At 42.0% G+C, this 22,236-nt stretch overlaps 2 protein-coding genes across 4 annotated transcripts in view; both read right to left on the reverse strand.

Moving 5' to 3' along the window:
* Window positions 1–13,900, reverse strand: part of KAT14 (lysine acetyltransferase 14) — a 34,166-nt gene extending 20,266 nt beyond the window's left edge. Inside the window, exons 1-6 of one of the 3 annotated variants that reach the window (XM_027623090.2) lie at window positions 13,610–13,628; window positions 11,644–11,762; window positions 9,910–10,093; window positions 9,703–9,759; window positions 7,457–7,578; window positions 1,316–1,497 (exon numbers count right to left, since the gene is read on the reverse strand). In XM_027623090.2, the coding sequence (XP_027478891.1) occupies window positions 1,316–1,497; window positions 7,457–7,578; window positions 9,703–9,717 (319 nt within the window). In that variant the 5' untranslated portion in view covers window positions 9,718–9,759; window positions 9,910–10,093; window positions 11,644–11,762; window positions 13,610–13,628. Of the gene's footprint in view, window positions 1–1,315; window positions 1,498–7,456; window positions 7,579–9,702; window positions 9,760–9,909; window positions 10,094–11,643; window positions 11,763–13,609 lie in introns of all 3 variants that reach the window. The other 2 variants (XM_027623091.2, XM_027623089.2) reach the window with 2 other exon arrangements.
* LOC113938021 (protein PET117 homolog, mitochondrial) lies at window positions 13,812–17,608 on the reverse strand. Its single transcript, XM_027623092.2, has 2 exons — window positions 17,385–17,608; window positions 13,812–14,323 (listed from the first exon to the last, which is right to left on the reverse strand). Exons 1-2 carry the CDS (start codon window positions 17,478–17,480, stop codon window positions 14,174–14,176), a joined length of 246 nt encoding a protein of 81 aa, XP_027478893.1. The 5' UTR covers window positions 17,481–17,608; the 3' UTR covers window positions 13,812–14,173.
* Window positions 17,609–22,236: the final 4,628 nt, after the last annotated feature.

The raw sequence follows: 22,236 nt of genomic DNA on the forward strand, positions 1-22,236 counted from the left end.
TAGAGAACAGGTATTATAGTATGACTTTATTTTTTCAATAAAAATGCTTAAATATGCAGAAATAACTTCCAAAAGTATTCACAAGAGATAGCAGTGGTTACTGTGGGGAGTGAAAAAGCACAGGTGTAGGTGTGGGGGAGAGGGACACTGTCAGGCTTTCTACTTTTCAATACTATTTGATTTTTTTCTCAATTATATTTTAAAAATTTTAAAGCTCACTAAAACTTTTTATTTTTATTTGTTTATTTATTTTTAAAGATTTTATTTATTTGACAGAGAGAGACACAGCGAGAGAAGGAACACAAGCAGAGGGAGAGGGAGAAGGAGAGGGAGAGGGAGAAGCAGGCTTCCTGCAGAGCAGAGAGCCCGATGTAGGGCTCGATCCCAGGACCCTGGGATCATGATCTGAGCCGAAGGCAGATGCTTAACGACTGAGCCACCCAGGCGCCCCTAAAACTTTTTAGATTAAAAAAAATCAGATCAATGTGTGACTGTAAGGAGTTAATTTTTTTTTTTTCAGCATGAGAATGGCATCACAGTTAGGCTACAAAAGAGTTCTTATCTCCTAAAATTAACATACTGAGATGTTTTTTGTTTAAGATTTTATTTATTTGTTTATGAGAGAGAGAGCTCACAAGAGAGCCCACGAGTGGGGGGTGGGGCAGAGGGAGAAGCAGGCTCCCCCAGCTGAGCAGGGAGCCCGATGCGGGACTCAATCCCAGGACCCTGGGATCATGACCTGAGCCAAAGGCAGACGCTTAACTGACTGAGCCACCCAGGTGCCCAGCATACTAAGATGTTTAAGAATTAAATGTTAATGCCTGAGATTTTCTTCTAAATAATCCAAGGGGTGGGATGGGTGGAGGGTTGGGGGAAAGTATCCAGGGGTCTAAATAAAATGAGACTGCTAGCAGTTAACTGCTAAAGCGAGATGAAAGGTACATAGGGATTCGTTACATTACTCTATTCATATTGGTGTATGTTTAAAAAATTTCCATACTAAAAAGGTGTAAAACTAAATGAGATTGGAACTAGAGAACCTTTCAGATACCAAAGGAAATTTACAGAACTCATAACTTGAATGCTCACCTTGGGAGCACATATACAACTGGCCACTTGATTAGGAAATGATCAAATATTTTTTGTATGGTGTTTATTTATAGCACACACAAAATGTGTTATAATGAAATTGCCAAAAAGAGTCACTCCAGAGAGGCAGACGGGCTATGCCTGGTACAAGCAGGATGTCTCGTAAGCTCACACTTGCTTGGCTTCAGGCTGGTCATCATGTCCTGTACCTCTCTCACAAGAGTACCTTTTACTTTCAGAGTCGAGGCAGACAGCTTCTCTCCTTCAGGCTTCATTGTTGGGGGCTTGTTGTGAACAAGCTTCCACCATCCTGGTTCTCCGAACTCCTGAGCACCCGAACGGAAGAACATCGGGCTTCCCACGCTGAGGCAACCTGCTACTGTGCTCCACCAAGTCGAAGTCTTTTTCCTGGACAGTCCAAGAATTTAAAAATTATTGGCTTTTCAATTCTCTCATTATGTAGAAAATACACTCTGTATACTCTAGGACTCAAAGCCTATGATACGCTAGGGAACCTCCAATCTTTGAAGGAACAGAGCCTAATAGTCAAGAGAGAGGCTCTGGGGGCACCTGGGTGGCTCAGTCAGTTGAGCCTCTGACTCTTGGTTTCGGCTCAGGTCATGATCTCGGGGTCATGAGATTGTACCCCACGTGGGCTCTGTGCTCAGCAGGGAGTCTGCTTGAGATTCTCTTTCTCCCACTTCCTCTGCCCCTCTCCCTGCTCACGTGTGTTCTCTCTCTCTCAAAATAAATAAATAAATAAATCTTAAAAAAAAAAAAAAAAAAGGAGAGGCTCTGGAGCCTGTCTGGCTCTACCACCTTCTGGCTGCCTCAGTTTCTTCTTTAAAATCAGGATAACAGAACTTAGCTCATAAGGTTGCTATGGGGATTAAATGAAATAATTCAAACAAAGCTCATAATAAAACACTTATCACAATCATCATCATGTTATGGAGTTTCACAGGCTAATTGAAGTGAACTTGAGTTGCTTTTATATGTGAATTAAACAGGAAACCAAGCAAGAGAATCACTAGCCCTGGTAAACAGTTCATTTTACCCCAGGAGTCGGATGCACTTCTCAGTCTGCTCCTATTTGCCTGTACATAGTAGAGTGGAATAAAACTATACAGTATGTTCCACAAATAGAGTTGAACTCTGGGGGAATAACCAGCTTTGAAAAAAAAAAAAGAAGTATATAACAAAAACTTTAAATGATACGTAAAACGTCAACTATTCAGATTCCTGTTGAAAATGCTTTTAAAGGCAACTGTTGTATTTCCACCTTGAAAACATAATTACCAGAAATCCTGAAACACAGTCTCTCATAAGAAGACCAGCCTTAACAGTTGGAAAATATTGCTAGGGAGGCAAAAAGAAAAAAGCATTCTTATGGACAAAGATGTGCTAGAAAACAAAAACCACAAATATAAACTTTAATAGGCATGAGCACTCTCTGAGAGAGGACAATGACACCTTAGCTTCTGCCCCAGTGTTTTGGTCCCAGAGCACCTCTCCCACATTCACACCTTTTCCTAACCTTTCCAAACCCCACTCTTGCCCAAAGGATATTGTGGGGTGGGGAGACACGTTCCACTTGCTTTCTCACACAGCAGGTATGTTGGTCCAGCTGCTGGTGCCCCTTCCCCAGGTCCCTCAGGCTCTGCTCACAGTATAACTCCCACTCTCCTACTCTCAGATTCGCTTACTCTTTCTTCAGCCTGCTCAAACCTGCTTCTGAATCCCTGCAGGGAATTTTTCATTTCAGCTACTGTACTTTTCAGCTCCAAAACTTTTCTGGTTTCTTTTTAGGTTTTTCATTTCTCTGCTGATATTTCTGTTTTGTTTAGACTTCATTTTCTTGACTTTCTCCACATCACTTCTTTGGGCATCTTTAACACAGTTGCTTAAAAGTCTTTGTCTGGGGGTGCCTGGGTGGCTCAGTCAGTTAAACATCTGCCTTCCACTGGAGTCATGATTCCGGGGTCCTGGGATCGAGCCCCGTGTCAGGCTCGGGGCTGATCCCTGAGCAGCGGGAAGCCTGCTTCTCCCTCTCCCCCTGCCTGCTGCTCCCCCTGCTTGTGCTCTCTCTCTCTCGTCAAATTTATCAGTAAAATCTTAAACATAAATACATTTAAAAAATATAAACAAACAAACAAACAAATAAATGTCTTTGGTAGATCTACTGGTAGGTCGTTTTCAGGGACAGTTTCTGTTGGTTTATTGTGCTTTCCTTTGAATGGGCCATACTCTCCTGTTTCTTTGTATTCCTTGTAATTTTTTGTTGAAAACTAGGTATTTGAATTTAAAAATGTAGTAACTCTGGAAATCAGATTATTTTCCTTCCCTGAGGTTTAAGGGTTTTTGTTTTTCTGATTGTTGTAGGGTGTCTCTGTATCAAAGATCAGCCTGAGGTATAAATTTAAGTTCTTCTCTGGCCATTCCCCTGGGCATACACGGTGACTTTCTAATTTTCTCTGTGTATGTGGTTACTTTTGATTGTCTCAGTTTTCAAGGTCTGGCTCCAAAAAGGGGACAAAGAGAAAAATGAAGGCGGGGAGGAAAGTGCCGGCCTTTTAAGTCCCCTTAAAGTCACTGCAGCCAGAGGGAAAAAGGTTTACAACAATTCAGGGCAGGTGTAACCCACCTCTTCATATTCATTTCTGTGATCAGAAGCAGCAATCAGTGATCAGAGCAGATTCCTGATATTTGGAGGACAGGGTCCTTTTTGTCTACCCTGACTCCCACAAGCTGTGTATGAGCTGCTTTGGGAACAAGTGCATTGCTGGCTGCCACAGGGCTGAAAGGTGTGGAATGGGGAAATGTCACTGTGCTAAGAGCTGAAATCCACCAAAATCAATGCAATTTACCTTCCAAGCCTCCCCCTGGAAGTTGCAAGCCTTCAATATAGACCCAGTGATCCAAAATAGTTACATCAGACAGATTCTGCCATTTCAACTGTTTTCTAGGTAGGGAAAGACTTCTGGTGCTTCCTACTCTGCCCTCCCCCTAGAATCCTTGTCATATAATAAATACTATGAATGTGTTTTATCATATTTCATCAAATGTAAGATTCACTGACTTTAAGATATACTATTTTATGTACAACAAAAAAAGAAAACTAGCCATCAGTTATGACACACTATCCCTTAAAAGATTATATCCAGCTTGTATCCAGTTATCAGAGATGTGAAAATTTAAAAATGTGTGCATCGTAAAAATCAATGAAATATGGTAACAGAGAAAAGTATTCAAAGTATTCTTCACTGGGGCGCCTGGGTGGCTCAGTCGTTGGGCGTCTGCCTTCAGCTCGGGTGTGATCCCAGGGTCCTGGGATCGAGCCCCACATCAGGCTGGCTCCCTGCTCCGCAGGAAGCCTGCTTCTCCCTCTCCCACTCCCCCTGCTTGTGTTCCCTCTTTGGCTGTCCCTCTGTCTAAATAAATAAATAAAATCTTTAAAAAACAAACAAAAAAAAGTATTCTTCACTAATCAAAGATACACCTCCTATATACTGAAATTAATAGAACACTCTATGTTAAACTACACTGGAATTAAAAAAAAAGTTACAGCTCCTAGAAAAATTCAAGGCCAGGATTATAAAAGCAGATTAAATGATCACACATACAAAGGCAATTAAGCTGCAGCAATTAATTAAGGCTTTTGTATACGTTTAAACTTGTTTTCACAATAGGTACATAAAGTCACTTGAATAAACCTTTACGTATTTCAACTTTAGTAAAACATTAAAGGCATAAAAGCAAAGCCTGTAAACATCTGAAAGAAAATGTATTCAAATCTTATACTTCATTCCACAGTATACTATACTCTTAGATTCTACGGCAAATGAGAAATGCTTATCATTAAGAACTTAAAGAATGTTCTATGGATAGAACAGAATTAAAATCTTCAGTAGCTATGAAAAAACTCTAAATGTGCATGTCCTCTGCAGGCCACTTCCCTGAGGCATAGTGATTCTGTGTATGTTCAGACACAGAGATATGTCAGTATGTGGTGACTGCCTCTGGAGAAGGGTTTCAGGTAGGTGGCTTTTCCAATCACATATACTGACAGCAGAGTTCCCAAAGCAAAGGACAGCACTGAGGCAGGAAACTGAGTGACAAGGAATCACAGAGTAATTTTTTTTAGAGAGAGAGAGAGAGCGCACATGTGAGCTCGCAGGTGCAAGCAGGCAGGGGAGGAGCAGAGAGAGAATCCACCCCCAGCACGGAGCAGGCAGGGCTCAATCTCACGACACTGAGATCATGACCTGAGCCAAAACCAAGAGTCAGAAGCTTAACCAACTGAACCATCCAGGCGCCCCACACAGAGTAATTTTAATGATCTTTCATTCCTTCTGGTGAGATCAAGGAGAAAGTTCATTGCTTTAAGTTCTCCCCAACACACGCTACTACGCTTTTTAATCAAGACAGAGGGCCCTGATTGCCTTTACAGGCCTTGGGATCCAGCTATAATTTAATAGCACTGTTTTATTTTTAGCACACCTATTTTTATAGTGTCATTCTATGTATGGCAAATGATACGGGTTTTCTACTTATCATGGTGGTTTGAAGTTTCTTTTTAAAATGAATGTACTTATTTAAAAAAAAGTGACTGGATTTAAATAAGTAAATGGTAATTCAAGTGATACACTAACACGGCCAAAACCCACTAGTTTAATGGTTAAACTACACAGAAACTGGAGAGTAATTAATGCCTTTCAGTAAAGTAGTAAAAAGAAAAAAAGCCTTGGCTGATTCCTCTCAGAACATGCTATACAAATGAACAAATGAAACAACTGAACAACTTATGTTAAAATATGGCAAAATCCTTAAAAACAGGCAATTTAAATCCAATTTCTTCCAGAAGACAATCTACTAAGCAGAATGGCACTGAGAGATCAGGAAAACATTCCAAGATCTAATTTTATCAGTTTTTTTCCCTTTCTTGCACCTTATAAATGGGGTATATTAAGTTCCATAAATAGTGCTAAATCATTAAACTAAGACAACAGATTTCCTTTCTTTAAGAAAAGAACCAGTTATACTGTCAATTCTTTTCTTAGTAGCACTAAATAACTCAAGAACAAAAATAACTCCTTTTGTACAACTGTACTGAATCTCTTCTATTTTCTCCCCGCAGCCGAGCCTTCAGAAAGCCGCCGTTCCTGTCGGCGGCCCGCCCTGAGCTCCGAGCGATGCTGGCGGAGCTGACTTCTCAGCGCCCCAGGAAACAGAGGCTGCAGTGCCTTCAGAGTGAGGGCAGGTACAAACTCCCTGTTTTGATTGTGATCAGAGCCTGTGGCACGTCTACACTGACCCAATTAGGCAAGATTTATGAACTTCACACGGGACTTCAGACGGCAACTAACAATCAGCATCTCACACAATTTGCCAATGCAGTTGCAAACTCACTAATCCCTAACAGCAATAAAAATCTTGTTGATCTGCAGAGACCTTCAGTTAAAACATATGGTCTCAATATCTGTGCACTGGCATACGCAGGTCTGCCGAGCCAAAGCAGAGCACCAAGGAGGCATGCTCAGCAGTAAAGTCAATGCACTATCATGGAGAAGAATGAATGAACAAGCTGTATGTGTATTAACGCGCCTAAGACTTTGCTAAGCGCTATAATACCAAAACGTATCAACAGGTTCTACCTGCTAGTTAATAAAAACAAATACTGAACCGGTAAGAGTCTTTTAATGAGGAGCAATTTAAATACGTACAGTCCGTCACTGCCACTGTTTTTCTTCCTCTGACCATCTAAGATATTGATTTCAAAAGGACATAATGATCCTATATCCTCACGTGACAGAGTTACTCATCCAACTATTAAACAGCCTCATGCAATCCAATGCTCTATTTTTTAACTTTCTAAGAATCTCTTCAAATCTCTTCATGCTCAGTAGAAACTAAGACTTTCCTCTAAAGTAGGATGAGAAAAGTCTGGAAACCTATACTTGTTTTTAAAGATATTATTTATTTATTTAAGAGAGAGACACACACACACACAGAGCACAAGCAGAAGGGAGAGGCAGAGGGAGAAGCGGACTCCCCGCTGAGCAGAGAGCCCAATGCGGCACTTGATCCCAGGACCCTGGGATCATGACCTGGGCCGAAGGCAGACGCTTAGCCGACTGAGCCACCCAGGCGTCCCTGGAAACCTATACTTTTAATGGTATATACTTCCAATTTGGTTTCCGTAAATAAGTTTTTTAACTTAAAAAAGTAACATCTTCTGGAATTAAAATATTCTTTGTAATTGCCACAAGTACTAATTCCTAAGGGGCTTCGTTAGGCTGTCTCAAACCTCATGTACTTGTTCTTTACTTCTTCATGGAAGTATAAGTTTTTCAAAAAATCACATTACCTATTCCCTAGTAAGAAGGTCCAATGTTTCTCAATAAAGGCACAGATATCTTCTTTCCACCGGAAATAACCTTGCCGGCCACTTCCTTCCAGAGACAAGTTGTACATTGCCAGCATGACAACCTGGAACACAAACACAACAAGCGCTGGGAGAAAAGCATGACTAGGGATGTTAACCTGGGGGAAATGTTCGTTGTTTTATAATCTGAGCAGGAATGGTGGGGAACAGAGGGGTAAAAGAAAGGATAACACCTTGGAACAGTCTCAGTAGAGAATTTTATTTCCTGTTTTGCTTTCATTAGATGAACAGCACTGATCCACCTAAGTATGTACAGTTGTTCCTTACATGCCGCATATGCAGGGCTGAGATGTGGCTGAACTGATTATGATAAACAACTGCCATCCTAAGCAACTAAGCAATCTACCTGTTGTACACCCCCACCCCCAACCCCATCCCTGCATCTCTCCATCTTACACAACGCGGCACTAGATAAGGTGATAAACTCTGGCCATGTGGCCTCCAGGTACCTGCTACAGCCCACATTTTCTGACTGATGGGGCTGATCTTTATTAAATATTTTGAAAGTCACCCCTGCCTATATATTTTTCTAAGCTCTGTACGGAGCAGAAACAAAAGACTCTCAGAATTTCAAAGCTGAAAATAATGTAGTCACCATCTACTCAGTGTTTGGCCATTTTCATACGTGGAAACCTTTCTTTGGATGACATTAGCATTAGACAGGGGCCCAGAGCCGAGAGGCCTGGCTGCTCAGCCCACTCTCAGAGGCTCCAAGACATCCCCGGAGCTCCACGTGAAAACTCCTCATCTGGTCCAACTTCCTTGTTTACAGGTAATGAATTCATGGCCCCGAATTGGGAAGTGTTTTCCAGAAATATAAGTAACACATGTTCACTGTAGAAGATTTCAATAATAGAAGAGCAAGGGAGGAGGTAAAAATCACTCTAAATCTACCATCAAGAAACAATCACTTCTGACACATTCAATGACTATGCTTTCAGGCATTTCTTCTTCCATCTATAAGCAATTCTGAATTATGTAACTTCATGTAAATGGACAAAATGATACCAGCTATTCAAAACTATGTTTTCAACCTAATAGAAAGAGTGATTGATTTGGGGCCACTGAAATTGAAAAGGGGACAGAGAATCCCTGAAAAGAATCTAACTTGATTCTTCTTTCCAGAAAGCGCATCCTGAAAATGTAAGGGGGCTAGTAAACTACATCTCAGGCTCCCCAGCACCTGTGCTCACAGCTTGAGACCCCCGACGGTCCATGGGAAAACCTCTGACTCCAAGGGCCTGGTAATGCTGACACTTCTAATAATGCTGACACCTCTAATGCTTCCATTACCCGAGCTCTCCCCACCTTAGACTTGTGAAATCTACAGATAGCCCACCATCAACAGAGTTTTCAAGTTCTTCCACGCATTTTTGCAGCAGGTACACATCAGCCAACAAACATCTTCCTTAAAACAGTTAAACTGTCCACGGGGACTTACTATTTAATGGATATGGAATTTCAGCTTGGGAAGATAAAAATGTTCTGGAGAAGGATAGCGGCAATGGTTGCAAAACACTGTGAGTGTACTTAAGGCCGCTGAATTATACGCTTAAAAATGGATGAAATGGTAAACTTTCATGTTATATATATTTTACCACAATTTAAAAAAGTTATTGTTCAAGAAATACTTTAAGGAGAAACTGAAATGAACTGCTTCTGCCTACTCCCAGACCCCTAGAGTACCTCGGACACATGTATTCACTGTTAATCTCAGTGGTAGAGACATTGTCTGCTACTTTATTTCTGGTGTGTGTGTGTGTGTATATATATATATATATATTTTTTTTTTTTGGTATGTGTGAAATATTTCATGACTTTAAAAAGTAAAAATTCATATATTTACTTGAAAATAACTTTTTCTATAATCACTTAATATTTATTGCACAAACTACAAACTCAATATATGAAGGATGTGGTTTTCCTCCTCCCCTGGAATCTGTAATCGGAAGAAAAGGAATCCCAGCAGGGTTTTCTGCTCTCCCACTAGCAGCTCAAATCCATCAGTAACAGTGTGTCCCCAGGGAGGAGCTCAGGGCTGGCTGAGCCACAGTAGGCACTTTACAAACACCTGCTGGAAAACACCTAGAAAAATAATGAGTACAGATCATGGTATATTCTTTACCTGCCATGGAAGTGTCCAGGATGAGAATATAACAAGTACCTACCCTTGCCAAACACATGATAGAGTTTCTCCTGCATTTCCAACTGTGGTTCACAAATCACTAAGGAGGAGAGGACACAAGAAAGGGCATGGAAGAAAGGTCAGGAGACCAGACTGCTTTACTAATGGTATTTTGTGATCAAACAAGCATTTCTACTTATTACTTGGAAAAATCAACAAAGTTTAAGATTTAAAAGGATAGAAAACCTACCTATTTGGTGACATCAATAGAATCTATCCAAAACCATCTGATTCTCTTTCAGCTCTTTCTTGAGAGTCTCGGTTTTTTAGGTGCAACTAGAAATACTGGTCAGTAGTTTACCAAGACCAGATCTACCAAGTGTCTGATCTGCCACTTCATCATACCAGGGTATTATCTCCCATCAATCTGTCTTCTGGCAGTGAAAACATAATTTTCAAGTGATGTTAGTCTAATTAAAAGTGCAAACTGAACCAATATTATATCTTCTAAGCAATATAACCAAAAGCTAGTTGTTCTTTTCAAAAGAACCTCCACAGAAAACTCGTATTCTTGCAAATAAACTATACATACTTGCTATTTCTTCCACTTTACAGCTTTTTCAGAAGCTACTTGCAGATCAAACACAAATCTGCCGTGGGTATATGCATCAGAATAATCTATTTTTTTTTAAAGATTTTATTTATTTATTTGACAGTGAGAGAGGGAACACAAGTAGGGGGAGAGGGAGTGGGGGGAGAAGCAGACTTCCTGCCGAGCAGGGAGCCCGATGTGGGGCTCGATCCCAGGACCGTGGAATCATGACCTGAGCCGAAGGCAGACGCTTAACGACTGAGCCACCCAGGCGCCCCAGCATCAGAATAATCTATTAATATTAATCTGACCTTGCCTAGATGCAATATCCCATGTACATGTTGAGAAAAACATCACAATTACATTTATGAGGCTATGTCCTCAGTACAAACTTCCCTTCATTTTCTACTTGCATATTTTCGGCTAGTCAAAAAAGGCTCCCTAAATTCACCGACAGATTTCATTAGTACATCTCCTAGGGAAGCACTGATAATTAAAATAACAGTCTAAGCTGCTAAAGCAACTGCAGTTTATAAGGAATACCTTCAGTGGCTAAGATCATTTCGTCTAAACTCTTTCTCATTACCCTGCTTATTTCCTAGCAAAAAAAGTGCTATGGGTAATTAACTTATTTGTTTGTCTGCTTATTGTCGAAAATAAATGCCTAGAATGCCAGCTCCCCAGCTGTCTCACTCAGCACAGCAGTCTCCAGGCCTACGACAGCACCCGGTTTGTCCGAGGCACTCAGTATGTATACTCCAGTCGTTTTTAGAACTTACTGTTATCGTTGGTACCCTGTTATAGACATATTAATATAAGAACAAAACCAAAAAAATTTAATGCAAGCTGGAGATCAGTAAAAAGCTATTGTTCAGGCTATAATTGGCTTGGACTAGGGTGCTGGTATGAGAGATGGTTAAAAGGTGGCCATAGGTATTCATTGAAAAAAATTTTTCAAGCATCTGTGTTCAAATACAGAAAAGCTGGATTTCTGTTGGTTTCTGCCACATTATACCTTTCAACTATTTCTAATGTGGCCATCTTTACATTTTTAAAAATGGTTTTATTGTTCTAAACATGGGTGCCAGAAAAAATGTGAACCTCACTTTAATTCCATTAAAATCAGAGTTTGGTATTATAATATATAAACGAAATTCTGTGTGTATCTGAGGTTTTCAAGAATCTCAAACCTAATTTACTAAGTTAGCGTTGAATATTTTTACAAAGAACTCCTTTCTCCATATAGTTGGAATATTATTTTGTGAAATAGAAAGTCACTCTCAAAACCGCTCAAAAGCCTAGAAGTAAGCTCCTCATTCTCTGAATATTCATTCCCATAAATTCTTTGGAGGATCGACCTCATGAATTCGAGGGGGAGAGCTTTTTACTCACTTGCTGCCACGTGAGCTTCAGCCTTTCATACTGCTCCTTTCCATCTTCCGAGCAATCAGAACAAGTGAACCTAAAAAAATTATCACCCTTAAGGTAACTGAGCTGTTCCCTCAGCTGACCTAGGAGAAAAGCAAAAAGGCACATCATAGGTTTATCTACAGCAGCGTTTATCGTTTATCAACCAGATTTTCCATGCTTCCCATGTTTTTCCTCTTTTTTAGCCAACCCATGACATTAGGATGGGAATGGGGAAAGTAGAAGAAAAGATTTTTATTTTTCTAACAGCATATACCTGTTGAGATCTGTGATTCCCTAACTTTTAGGAGAAAGATACTGGAAAAGCAAGTTTTTATTGCTGTCATTGGATTTCCAACTGTCGACATTCCTGACTCCTATGGGTCTCTTGACACATTCTTTCAAGAAATATCTGAGTTCCTGCTGCAGGCCAGGTACTGGTATAGGAACTGGAATACACAGTACCCAAGGCAGGTCTGCTCTCGGCATTTTACAAATTTTGAGGGCCACAGATGAGGAACTAGGTCATCACAACAGCACAGTGGCTCTCCATCCTCCTGGAATGAATCAATCTCTGAAAGTGGGGTCTGGGTCTCTGCCTTGAATCACCAGAATCAGGTGATGCTGATGCTCTGAGAGACAAGACAACCACTAGAATAGAATGCAGTGTGTGCCATAGGGCAATGTGAGGGCACAGAGAAAGGAAGCCCAACCCATATTAGGAAGATGGGAGGGCTAGAAAAAGTGGGGGTCTTCAGGTGGCCTGAAGGATGACTAGAATTGGTCAGGTGAAGAGGGGTGCCTGTGTTTGGCAGGGAGGCCAGGGGGGCTAGAGAGACACGTATTCCAGAGAGGAAATGAAAATGTGAGAAGACCTTGGGGTAAGAAAGAAATGTTTGTGAAGGAAAAGCTCACCCTAACTGCAAAGTTCTGGTTGTGTGGCAACAGGACACTGAAGAGAGAAGCTGAAGTTAGCAGGGACCCTATCGTGAAAGACAGTTTAAAATACATCCTGAGAGGACAAGGGGAATGCCACTGAGATTTTCAGGCAGGTGTGTGAATCAATAAGCAGAAACTGCTCAGAAGCAAACACTAGCTAAGGCATAGAAAGTTCTGGATTGTTTCCTATGAAAATGTTAATTTATTAATAGTAACTATTATTCTGAATAGTTAAATCCATCTTAAACACATTTCCACATACCAGAAAATGACCCATTTCACATGTATGTATGTGTATACACATACACACACACAGAAATTTCTCTGACCTAGTTACAAACTATTACACAAAGAATTCCTCCGGTACATATGTCTTTACTAGTCTCTGCCCAATGGGAAAATCCTGTTTTGGTTAAAACTCATGATGGCTGGCAGAGCATGCTCCTTGAGAGCCAGGAAGCTGGCAGATGCAAAGGTTAAGTTGAAAGAGTGAGGTATCAGGAGCATGTGTGTGTGTATCTCTTGTCAGCAGATCTAGGAGGCCAGCAAGCAGAAAACAAGAATGGTCCCAGAAAAAGAGCACAAAATACTTTTAACCTGCTAATTCTGACTTACTTCAGCATACTACAGCAGTTTTCCATGGGAGTTAAGTATTACCAGAGTGACTTGAACTTTAATTCTATACTGGGCCTATTATTTGGCCCCAAATCCGTAACATGATCTTGTTAGAACAATGTGGCTAATTCTTTAAATAACGCAGAATTTCCAATTTTCTGATTTTTATTGGGTTGCCATCAAGAACGTTAATTTAACAACGTGAGAGGTTGACAGTAATTTTTATTAATACAAATGTGTGTTTTATATAAATCTGTCATTAACCAACTAAACTAATAATAAATATAATAATTATCTTTTTATTTAGGTCCATTTTACATTCATGTTTGGTTCACAGGTTAGAAAAACAACCTTCACGCAGGAATTGACAAATCAAAGGAATTGAGAGGCTCCTTACTGGCCGGGATCCATTTTTGGCACTTGTCACAGAAGTAGGACAGCTGCTCCTCCATCCACGACACATCTCCTTCATCACTGTTGAGGGAATCCCCACTCTGATCATGAGATAAGTCCACTGATGCCTGGTCCTCCGATTCCACGATCAGGAGAGTCTCCCCCTCCACCTCCCCCTCCTCCAGCCCTTCTGAGGTAGATGTTCTCGTGGCTTCATCATCGTGCCGGCTTATCAAACTACTCAGGTGGATGTTACTATCCATCCCTTCCTCTCACAGCTCCAAAGTGCTTTTCACTAACTATCCTAAGCTCTAGACACCAAGCTTACCGGGGCTTCTACCAGGACCACACAGACAAAATTCTTCAGAAGAGTGTCTGCCTGCTTCTTGACTCAGAAGGGACTTTTAAAGCAGTAATTTAGAATATATGGTCCACTGTCCTTTTCTTTGGTCAAGCTGGAAAAGACAGTCACCAAAAAAATGTTGAAGACCTCGCTAAGCTATTCTCTATCCACACTCGCACACCCCCACTTGACACTGTCCCATCAATATTTGACATCCATTTCAAGTCATGTTTTTTGAGATCCTTTTGCCAATAACATCTTCTCTCTTTCTGCTTCAAGTTGCTCAGTCAAAATAATCTGTTCTCCCAAAAGACGAATGTTTTCTTTTTTCCGATTTTGTCTCTCAATGTCTCTGATCACTCCATCATGAAGCCTCTAAAAACGTAAGAAACAGATTTCAGTAACACCTTGAACAGGTGGTTCCCATCCTCGTGCCATTCAATCCAAGTAACAGTGCTACTAAAATACACTGAAAACTTTCAGACTCCAAATACCCAATTACTATTTCAAGTTTCTGCATAAATGTAAAATGTAATAAACCATCAGATTAATTTGGTAGTGTGCTCCACTAGTGTTATTACCGAAATGATTTCTTACCGTTATTTTAAGAAACTCCTGAACATTCAGTATAGAAACTTAATGGGAAATAACGTTAACTTAAAAAGAAAAAAACTGCTCCTGTGTTGAACTTTAAAAGCTTAACTGATATTCAATGCTTTAAAAGACTTGGTGAGATTTACTATAGTAACTCTATGAACCACTTTCATGTTAGCAATTATCCTCGCTGAATAAAAAACATCAAAGAAAGAAAAAAAAAGGTTACTGAAATTTAAAGTCAGGACGCAAGAAAGGAAAGAACTTGGTTTTTTCTAGTGTGTAAAGAGAAGTAAAAATTATACAGAATTACTAACCAGTTACATAACTGAGACTCTGCTACTACCAGAGGAAAAAATAAAGGCCCATCAGTGGTACTTTGACAAGCGCTAAAAGATGGGCAGAAAATTCCAGAACATGGACCTAGCACTTAAGGTGAGACTTTTTAAAACAAAAATCCAGTCATTACTAATAATTACCATTTTACAGTTTTTAGGTCATAAAATACTCTAATTTTTTTTAAAAGCGGCCTTGTGAGGTAGAATTAATGGGGGTGGGGCCCAGGCTTGGAGTTGTTTTTTTGTTTTAAATTATCAGGTCTATTTTTAAAACTCACAAAGGACCTACTTGCTGGACCTCCTCGCTGGACCTCCTCCAAACCTACAGTGACATTCGCTCTTACCGAGGAGTTTGGGGATTTTAAGAGTTCTGGAAGAGACAATACAACCGAAAACCAACTTTTTGGAACACGGCTCCTCGACCACATCTCCAGAGACATTTGACTCCTCCCTCTCCAGGTGTTTGGTCCTGTGCTCCATAAACCATGACACACCCACCCACACTCCCACCCCACCTCCCAAAGCACACACCATTGGCTGGAATCATTCTTCCCACACCTGCCTCTGAGATCCCACCCTTCCTTTCTCAGACTTCAGCATATGGCTTAGGAGCTTGCTGTCTGGCCACCATTTGCTAACTTCCTCCAAGTTTCAATATATGCTGATTGCCTGTGACTTCCACTTAACTATCTTCCTAACCTCTAAGACCTCTTAACCATTACCCCTATAGCACTACTCTTTTTGCTGGGTTCCTGTAAGGACGAATGTCAGTACCTGGTATGTGGTAGACAGTCAAAAATGATAGAAAACCACAGTCATTATTTTATTTCTTGCTTCCTTGAAACTTCCAAGACACCCACAGTGTCAATCTTTGTTTTACTCCCTCCCAGGCGAGAAAGAAAGTCCGCGGTGAATGACTGGATGTAAAATAAACACAGGTTATTCTGGTCAATCTTCTCTTCACCTAACTTCCAAATATCTAGATCTTTCTGTTCTTCCACTCTCTAGCAGAGTGATATTCAACCCGGCCTGCATGTTAGAATTCCCTGGATAGCTTTTAAAACATACCTAAGCCGGATCCCCCATCTCCAAGAGATTCGGATTTAAGAAGTCTGGAGTAGGTTAGGTTGTAAAAAACTTCCCAGGAACACGAGATGTGTGGCTAGTTCAGAACCAAGTTCTTACCCATCCTACCCCATACTCTGAAAATCCCTGCCTTCACTGACCTCAGAGCGAAATCCTCTACTCCATCTCAAATTTCTTTTGATCACCCTCGTTTCCTTTCACTTCTTAGAAGAGGAACTCTCCTGCCTGTGTTCCAAAAGCTACCCCCCTCAGAAGCCATACTTTATTCCCAAATCTCTAACCTTTCACACCTTGTCATGATTCATCCCAATAACCCCTCCCCAAAATTTTTACACCATCACACCTTTCTCTGATTTCCACAGACTGTGAACAAGGACAAAGACCTCATCTGCTTCATCTCTGTATACGAAGCACACTGCTCAGCCCAATGCAGGAAAAGACTGTTTACTAGTTCATCCAGTTCATTACTTCCACCCTTACCAAACTAAGCTCAACCCTAACACACGCGCTGACCTAGTTGCCTGTTCTCACACTCAAGTTCAGCGTTGCTGTGAATCAGTTACAGACTCAGGGACACCTGTCCTTCCTTATCTTTGTGTCTCAACGTGCCTAGTGTGGTGCCTGACACACAGAGATCGGTCATTAAACATGCGCCAACTAGAGTAAAGAAAATAGGAACTGAGAGACAGAACGGACGGCCATGTCTACCCATCAGTAAGTCACGGTTATTTCCTGAAATACAAGTACCGAAAAAAAGAAAATATGGACGCTGGTATCTCTAGTTCCTGGAATCTGGTTTCCATAGCAAACTGCTCCTTAAAAGACAAAAGAAAAAAAAAAAAGCATCTATCAAATTACCTTGGCCAAACACGGAAAGTGGATGCGGGGAAGCCTCCTTAATCCTGGGATAAAATCTCACTAGCACTGAAACACATTAGGATTGAGCCTCAACCCTGGGCCTGGGGTTGGGGAGAGGCCGACAACTTGCTGAGTGCACCCCACGCAAACCCCTTCCCCGCTTCGACTTTGCAGCGGCCCAGGTGAGACGCTGAAAGGTCGTTGTCACTGCAGGTTGGCGGTGACTTGGGAAGGGGACCGCCGACCACGCCGCGGGCGGGCCTTAGCGGGAGCCAGGCGGCTGCGGCGCCGAGGGCCGGAGCTCCCAGGCGCCGGCCAGGATGGGGTCGCCCGGGGCCTCCCGGTGCACGCGGCCGCGGGGACTGCGGCGCCCAGGACCCGGCGGGCGGCTGCCAGGCCGCAGTCGCGAGAGCGCGGGGGAGCCGGGCCGCGCCGCCGCGGAGCCTACGAAAGAAGGAAAGACGAGGAGCAGCGGAGAACCACGCGGAGAGAGACCAACAGGCCCAAGGTCGCCGTCGCCACCGCGCGAGCCCCGGAAGAGGCGGTCACGTGACACCGACCTGCCGGTCCTGCCGCTGCTTCAGATGCACGCCGGCCACGGTGGCCGCCGTCAGCACCACCGAGAGGCCCAGCACCGCCTTCGAGCTCCTCGACATCCCAGCGCCGGCCACTGCGGCCTCCTCCTACCCGCCCCGGGCCCGGGGCCGTAGCTGAGCGATTCTCTGCGGGTGCGGGTCAGGCTCGACCGCTCGAGCGCAGAGGCCGCCGGGTGCGCCGCCCGCCGCGCCAGGCTCGAGCAATCGAGAGCCGAGCGGCGTCTCGCTCCGCGGAAAACGTGGCTGCGGGTGCGGTCCTGGGACCAGGGTGCTTCTGCCCCTCCTCCCCACCCCCCCCCCACACACCCACACACACACACACACACACCCACACACACCCACACACACCCACACCCACACCCACACCCACACCCACACACACACACACCTGTCCCCTCTGCGGGTGCGGTCCTGGGACCAGGGTGCTTCTGCCCCTCCTCCCGACCCACCCACCCACACACACACACACACACACACACACACCTGTCCCCTCTGAGCGCGATGGTGATCCGGGTCTTTTGCTCCATACCAGCTTCCCCAAACGCAGCCTCATTGCCCCTTCGGAGGGGCAGGTGCCACCAGAAGATGGAGTTCTTGCTTGAAGATTCATATAATTAAATGTTGTAGACACTGTCACCTGTTTTCATCTTGATGCTGTGTGCTGCCTGGTCAGGCTGTGATTTTTCTTAAAACCGAAAGCCTCTGGCTAAAGAGCATGCTAACTCTGAGCAGCGACCCCTCGTTGCCTCCAGATAAGAAAAGCGCTGGTCAACTTGTTTCCCGTGTAATCTTTAAGAGATCACCTTTATACCTTTGGAACTTCAGTTCCCGCACCAATAAGACAGGATTCCCGATTCCCACATTACTAGGAAAATGAATAAATGAATGAATGAATGATAGAATGCGTCAGGCATTGTGCAAGACATCATTTTCACTTTTCCTTATGGTAGAAAGAAGTTTGGCTTTCCAGAAACTATAAAGTATCTAATAGAGCAGACAATGAAGAGAGTATTCCCATTAAGTCATTCTTTCCCACTGGAATTCACAGGGAGTAAGCTTCTTCCTCTGGAAACAACTGTGGACAATGTTGATTAGGGCCAGGTCTTGGTTAGGATCACCCAAGGGCTTCTCCATCAGTCATTTCTGTAGTGCCTTGCTATTCCAGTTTCTGTTATTTCAGCGTAAATGGCATGAGGTGATTATTGCTCTTAAGAAACGTAATAAAATAAAAAACATTAAATACTCTTTTCAAATCACATTTTGTCCACAGTATTTTTCTCAGCCAGAGGAGGATGTACCACTGAATTGGAAAACTGGATTCCTGCCTTAACAGACCGTGGAGTTAGAAGAACTTTAATTCAAGGTATATTTGTGTGCTTTTTTAATAGGAAAAAAACTATATTGGACTGCTTTTTACTTGTGGTGGACTCCAGGTATTTTTCTCTTGAGTCAGTGAGCCTTCAGCAGAGCTACATGGCCTTAGAACTTGTCAGAGTTAGATGGCCTTTCATTCTATTGTGACTAATTTTTCAATTTGTCTTCTTTAAATGTAGTTTTATTCTACTTTTAAAAATCCTTTATGTGTTAACAATGTCAAATGAAAAAGTGGATTATCTGTTTAAATATTTATGACCCTTGGCAGGGTATTTTGTGTGATTACTGTCACATAAATGACTGAAATGAGAGAATGACTACAGACCCCTATATCCAATAATCACAATAAAAAAGACAGGGAGACGGTTAACAAGTAGCATTTGTTATGGACTGTGCTTTTGTGTCCCCTCCTAAAACTCTTATGTTGAAATCCTAACCCCCTAGTTATAGGAGATGGGGCCTTTGGGAGGTAGTTAGGTTTCGATAAAGTCACGAGGGTAGAGCCCCCAGGAGGGATTAGTGTCCTTATAAGAAGAGCAAGAGACTAAAACTTGCTATCCACCACGTGAGGACATAGCAAGAAGCTATCTGCAAACCAGGAAGGGCCCTCACTGGAACCCAACCAGGCTGGCACCCTGATCTCAGAATTCCCAGCCTCCATAACTGACAAATCTCTGTTGTTTAAGCCATGCAGTCTTTGGTATTTTTGTTATAGCAGCCCAAGCTAAGCAGCAATGAACTGTTCCCCAAAGTTAAGTGTGGGTGTGGATTCCAGCTCCAGAGTCAGTATCACTTAATATAGAAGATTCAAGACCCACTTCTCTGTCAGAACCTTCCAGCAACTCTCCTCCAGGAGCCAGGTGCTGATTGGTCTTGAATTCCTCACTCTCTTTTTCTCAATGGTAAATCATCACGTATGCCAACTAAATGGAGAAGTCCTGCCTAACCATTGGAGAATCTCGCTCGGTAAGAGGTGCTCCTGAAATAATCCAAGAGGTAAGTACAGTCAGGGCTCCTACTACAAGGTAGAAGGCATAAAATTGAGATCCACCCACCCACAGGGAGGGTTAAAAAAAGTCACTTCATAATATTGGCACTTAGCACATTAATGTGCTACATGCATTTCAAAGCTGTTTATCTCTTTACCAGGATCTATTTCCTCCACCCCCAGCTCCCACTCTTCTACCCTCCGCTTCTGTGAGTTTGACTTTTTTAGGTTCCACATATAAGTGAGATCATACAGTATTTGTCTTTCTGTGTCTGGCTTACTTCACTTAGCATCATACCCTCCAGGTTCATCCATGTTGTTGCAAATGGATTTCCTTCTTTTTCATGGCAGAATAATATTCCTGTGTGTGTGTGTGTGTGTGTGTGTGTGTGTGTGTGTGTGTGTGTGTGTGTGTGATATTCTTTATCCATTCATCTGTCAGTGGACACTTACAGTGTTTCCGTATCTTGGCTATTAATGCTGCAACTAATATGGGAGTATAGATAGCTCCTCAAAATCCTGATTTTATTTCCTTTGGATGTATACCCAGAAGTGCAATTGCTGAATCACATGGTAGTTCTATTTTTAATTTCTTGAGGAATCTGCATACTGTTTTTCATAGTGGCTGTACCAGTTTACATTCCTACTACTTTACTCCACATCGTCACCAACTCTTCTTACTTCTTGTCTTTCTGATGACAGCCTCTCTAACAGGTGTGAGGTGATACCTCTTTGTGGTTATAATTTGTGTCTTCCTGATTTTCCTGACAATTAGTGATGTTGAGCACCTTTTCATCTATCTGTTGACCATTTCATTTATAAGACGAATGAGTTGTGGAGATCTAATGTACAGCATGGTGACTAGAGTGAATCATACTGTGTTGTATACTTGAAATTTGCTAATGGAGTAGATCTTAAGTGTTCTCACCACACACCAAAAAGGTAACAATTTGAAGAGATGGATGTGTTAATGAGTTTGATTGCAGTCATTATTTCACAATGTGTAGATGTATCAAATCATCACATTGTACACCATAAATATAAACAATTTTTATTTGTAAATTATTCCTCAATAAAGTTAAGAAGAAAAGAAATTGTGAGAAAAATTTTAAAGCACCAAGAAGAAAAAATAAATTATACATACACATATACACACATCAAAAGAAAAGACAAGAAGTACTGATATAGCCATTTGCAACAATGTGGATGGAACTAGAGGGTATTATGTTAAGCGAAATAAGTCAATCAGAGAAAGACAAATATCATATGATCTCACTGATATGAGGAATTTGAGAAACAAGACAGAGGATCACAGGGGAAAGGAGGGAAAAATGAAACAAGACAAAACCAGAGAGGGAGACAAACCATAAGAGACTCTTAATCCCAGGAAACAAACTGAGGGTTGCTGGAGTGGAGGGGGGTGGGAGGGATGGGGTGGCTGGGTGATGGACATTGGGGAGGGTATGTGCTATGGTGAGTGCTGTGAATTGTGTAAGACTGATGAATCACAGACCTGTACCCCTGAAACAAATAATACATTATGTGTTAATAAAAAAAAGTTCATTTAAGAATGCCAAAAAAAAAAGAATATGCTATATGATATATGCTACAACATGGATGAATCTTGAGACCTTGAAAACAGTATGCTAAGTAAAAGAAGCACAAAAGATCAGGTATTGTAGGATTCCATTTATTTAAAGTGTCCAGAATAGGCAAATCCCTGTTTGCCAACGGTTGGGGGATTTGGGAGTTGGGGAGTAATGGCAAATGAGTTTCTTTTGGGGAGTAACGAAAATGTTCTGGAATTAGATCATGGGGATGGGTGCACAACTCTTGACTCTGCTAAAACCCATTGAATTGGGTACTTTAAAGGGTAAATTTTATGATATATTAATAATTTCACTGAAGCTGTTAAAAGAAGGTGAAAAAAGGCTGTTTATATGTATCAACTCATTTCATCTTCACAATGAACCTACAAAATGGGTGCTGTTCATGTCCCCATTTTACAGGTGAGGAAACTGAGGCACAGAGCAGTATAAAACTTGCCCAGAGCCCACAGCCAGAAAGTTACAGAGCAAGCGAATTGGTTTTTAATTTTGTTTTCAAAGACATAAAAGATTAAATTTGCCTGGTTTAAAGTTTAAAACAGAGAACATATATCTTCTGTCAATAGATACAAGGAGAATATGTGTATCTAGAATCTTCCAGTCCTGTATTTTCACGACTTAAAAAGTGGGAGGAGAGAGCTAGGCAAGAGAGGGAGGAGAGGAAAGGAGAAGACTAGGCACTGATGGGAGAGGGGAGGGAGAGAGAACCAGAAGAGAACAGAAAAACCCCCAGGAATCCTCCATAGGTTCTGGGAGAATAGCATTCACCTCCCTGGGATGTTCACTGGAAAATGGACTTCTGAGAGATAATGCCCCATTCATATGGCCCCTTGGAATTCTGGTTTGG

This window comes from Zalophus californianus, chromosome 8 (genome assembly GCF_009762305.2).
Source record: "Zalophus californianus isolate mZalCal1 chromosome 8, mZalCal1.pri.v2, whole genome shotgun sequence".
In the NCBI taxonomy this organism is placed as follows: Eukaryota; Metazoa; Chordata; class Mammalia; order Carnivora; family Otariidae; genus Zalophus; species Zalophus californianus.

Coding starts and splice junctions, on each gene's coding strand:
- LOC113938021 (XM_027623092.2), bottom strand. CDS start 17,480: ATGTCGAGGAGCTCGAAGGCGGTGCTGGGCCTCTCGGTGGTGCTGACG. Junction 14,324..17,384: donor AGCAGCGGCAGGACCGGCAG/GTCGGTGTCACG, acceptor TTACGTTTTTAG/AGGCTTCATGATGGAGTGAT.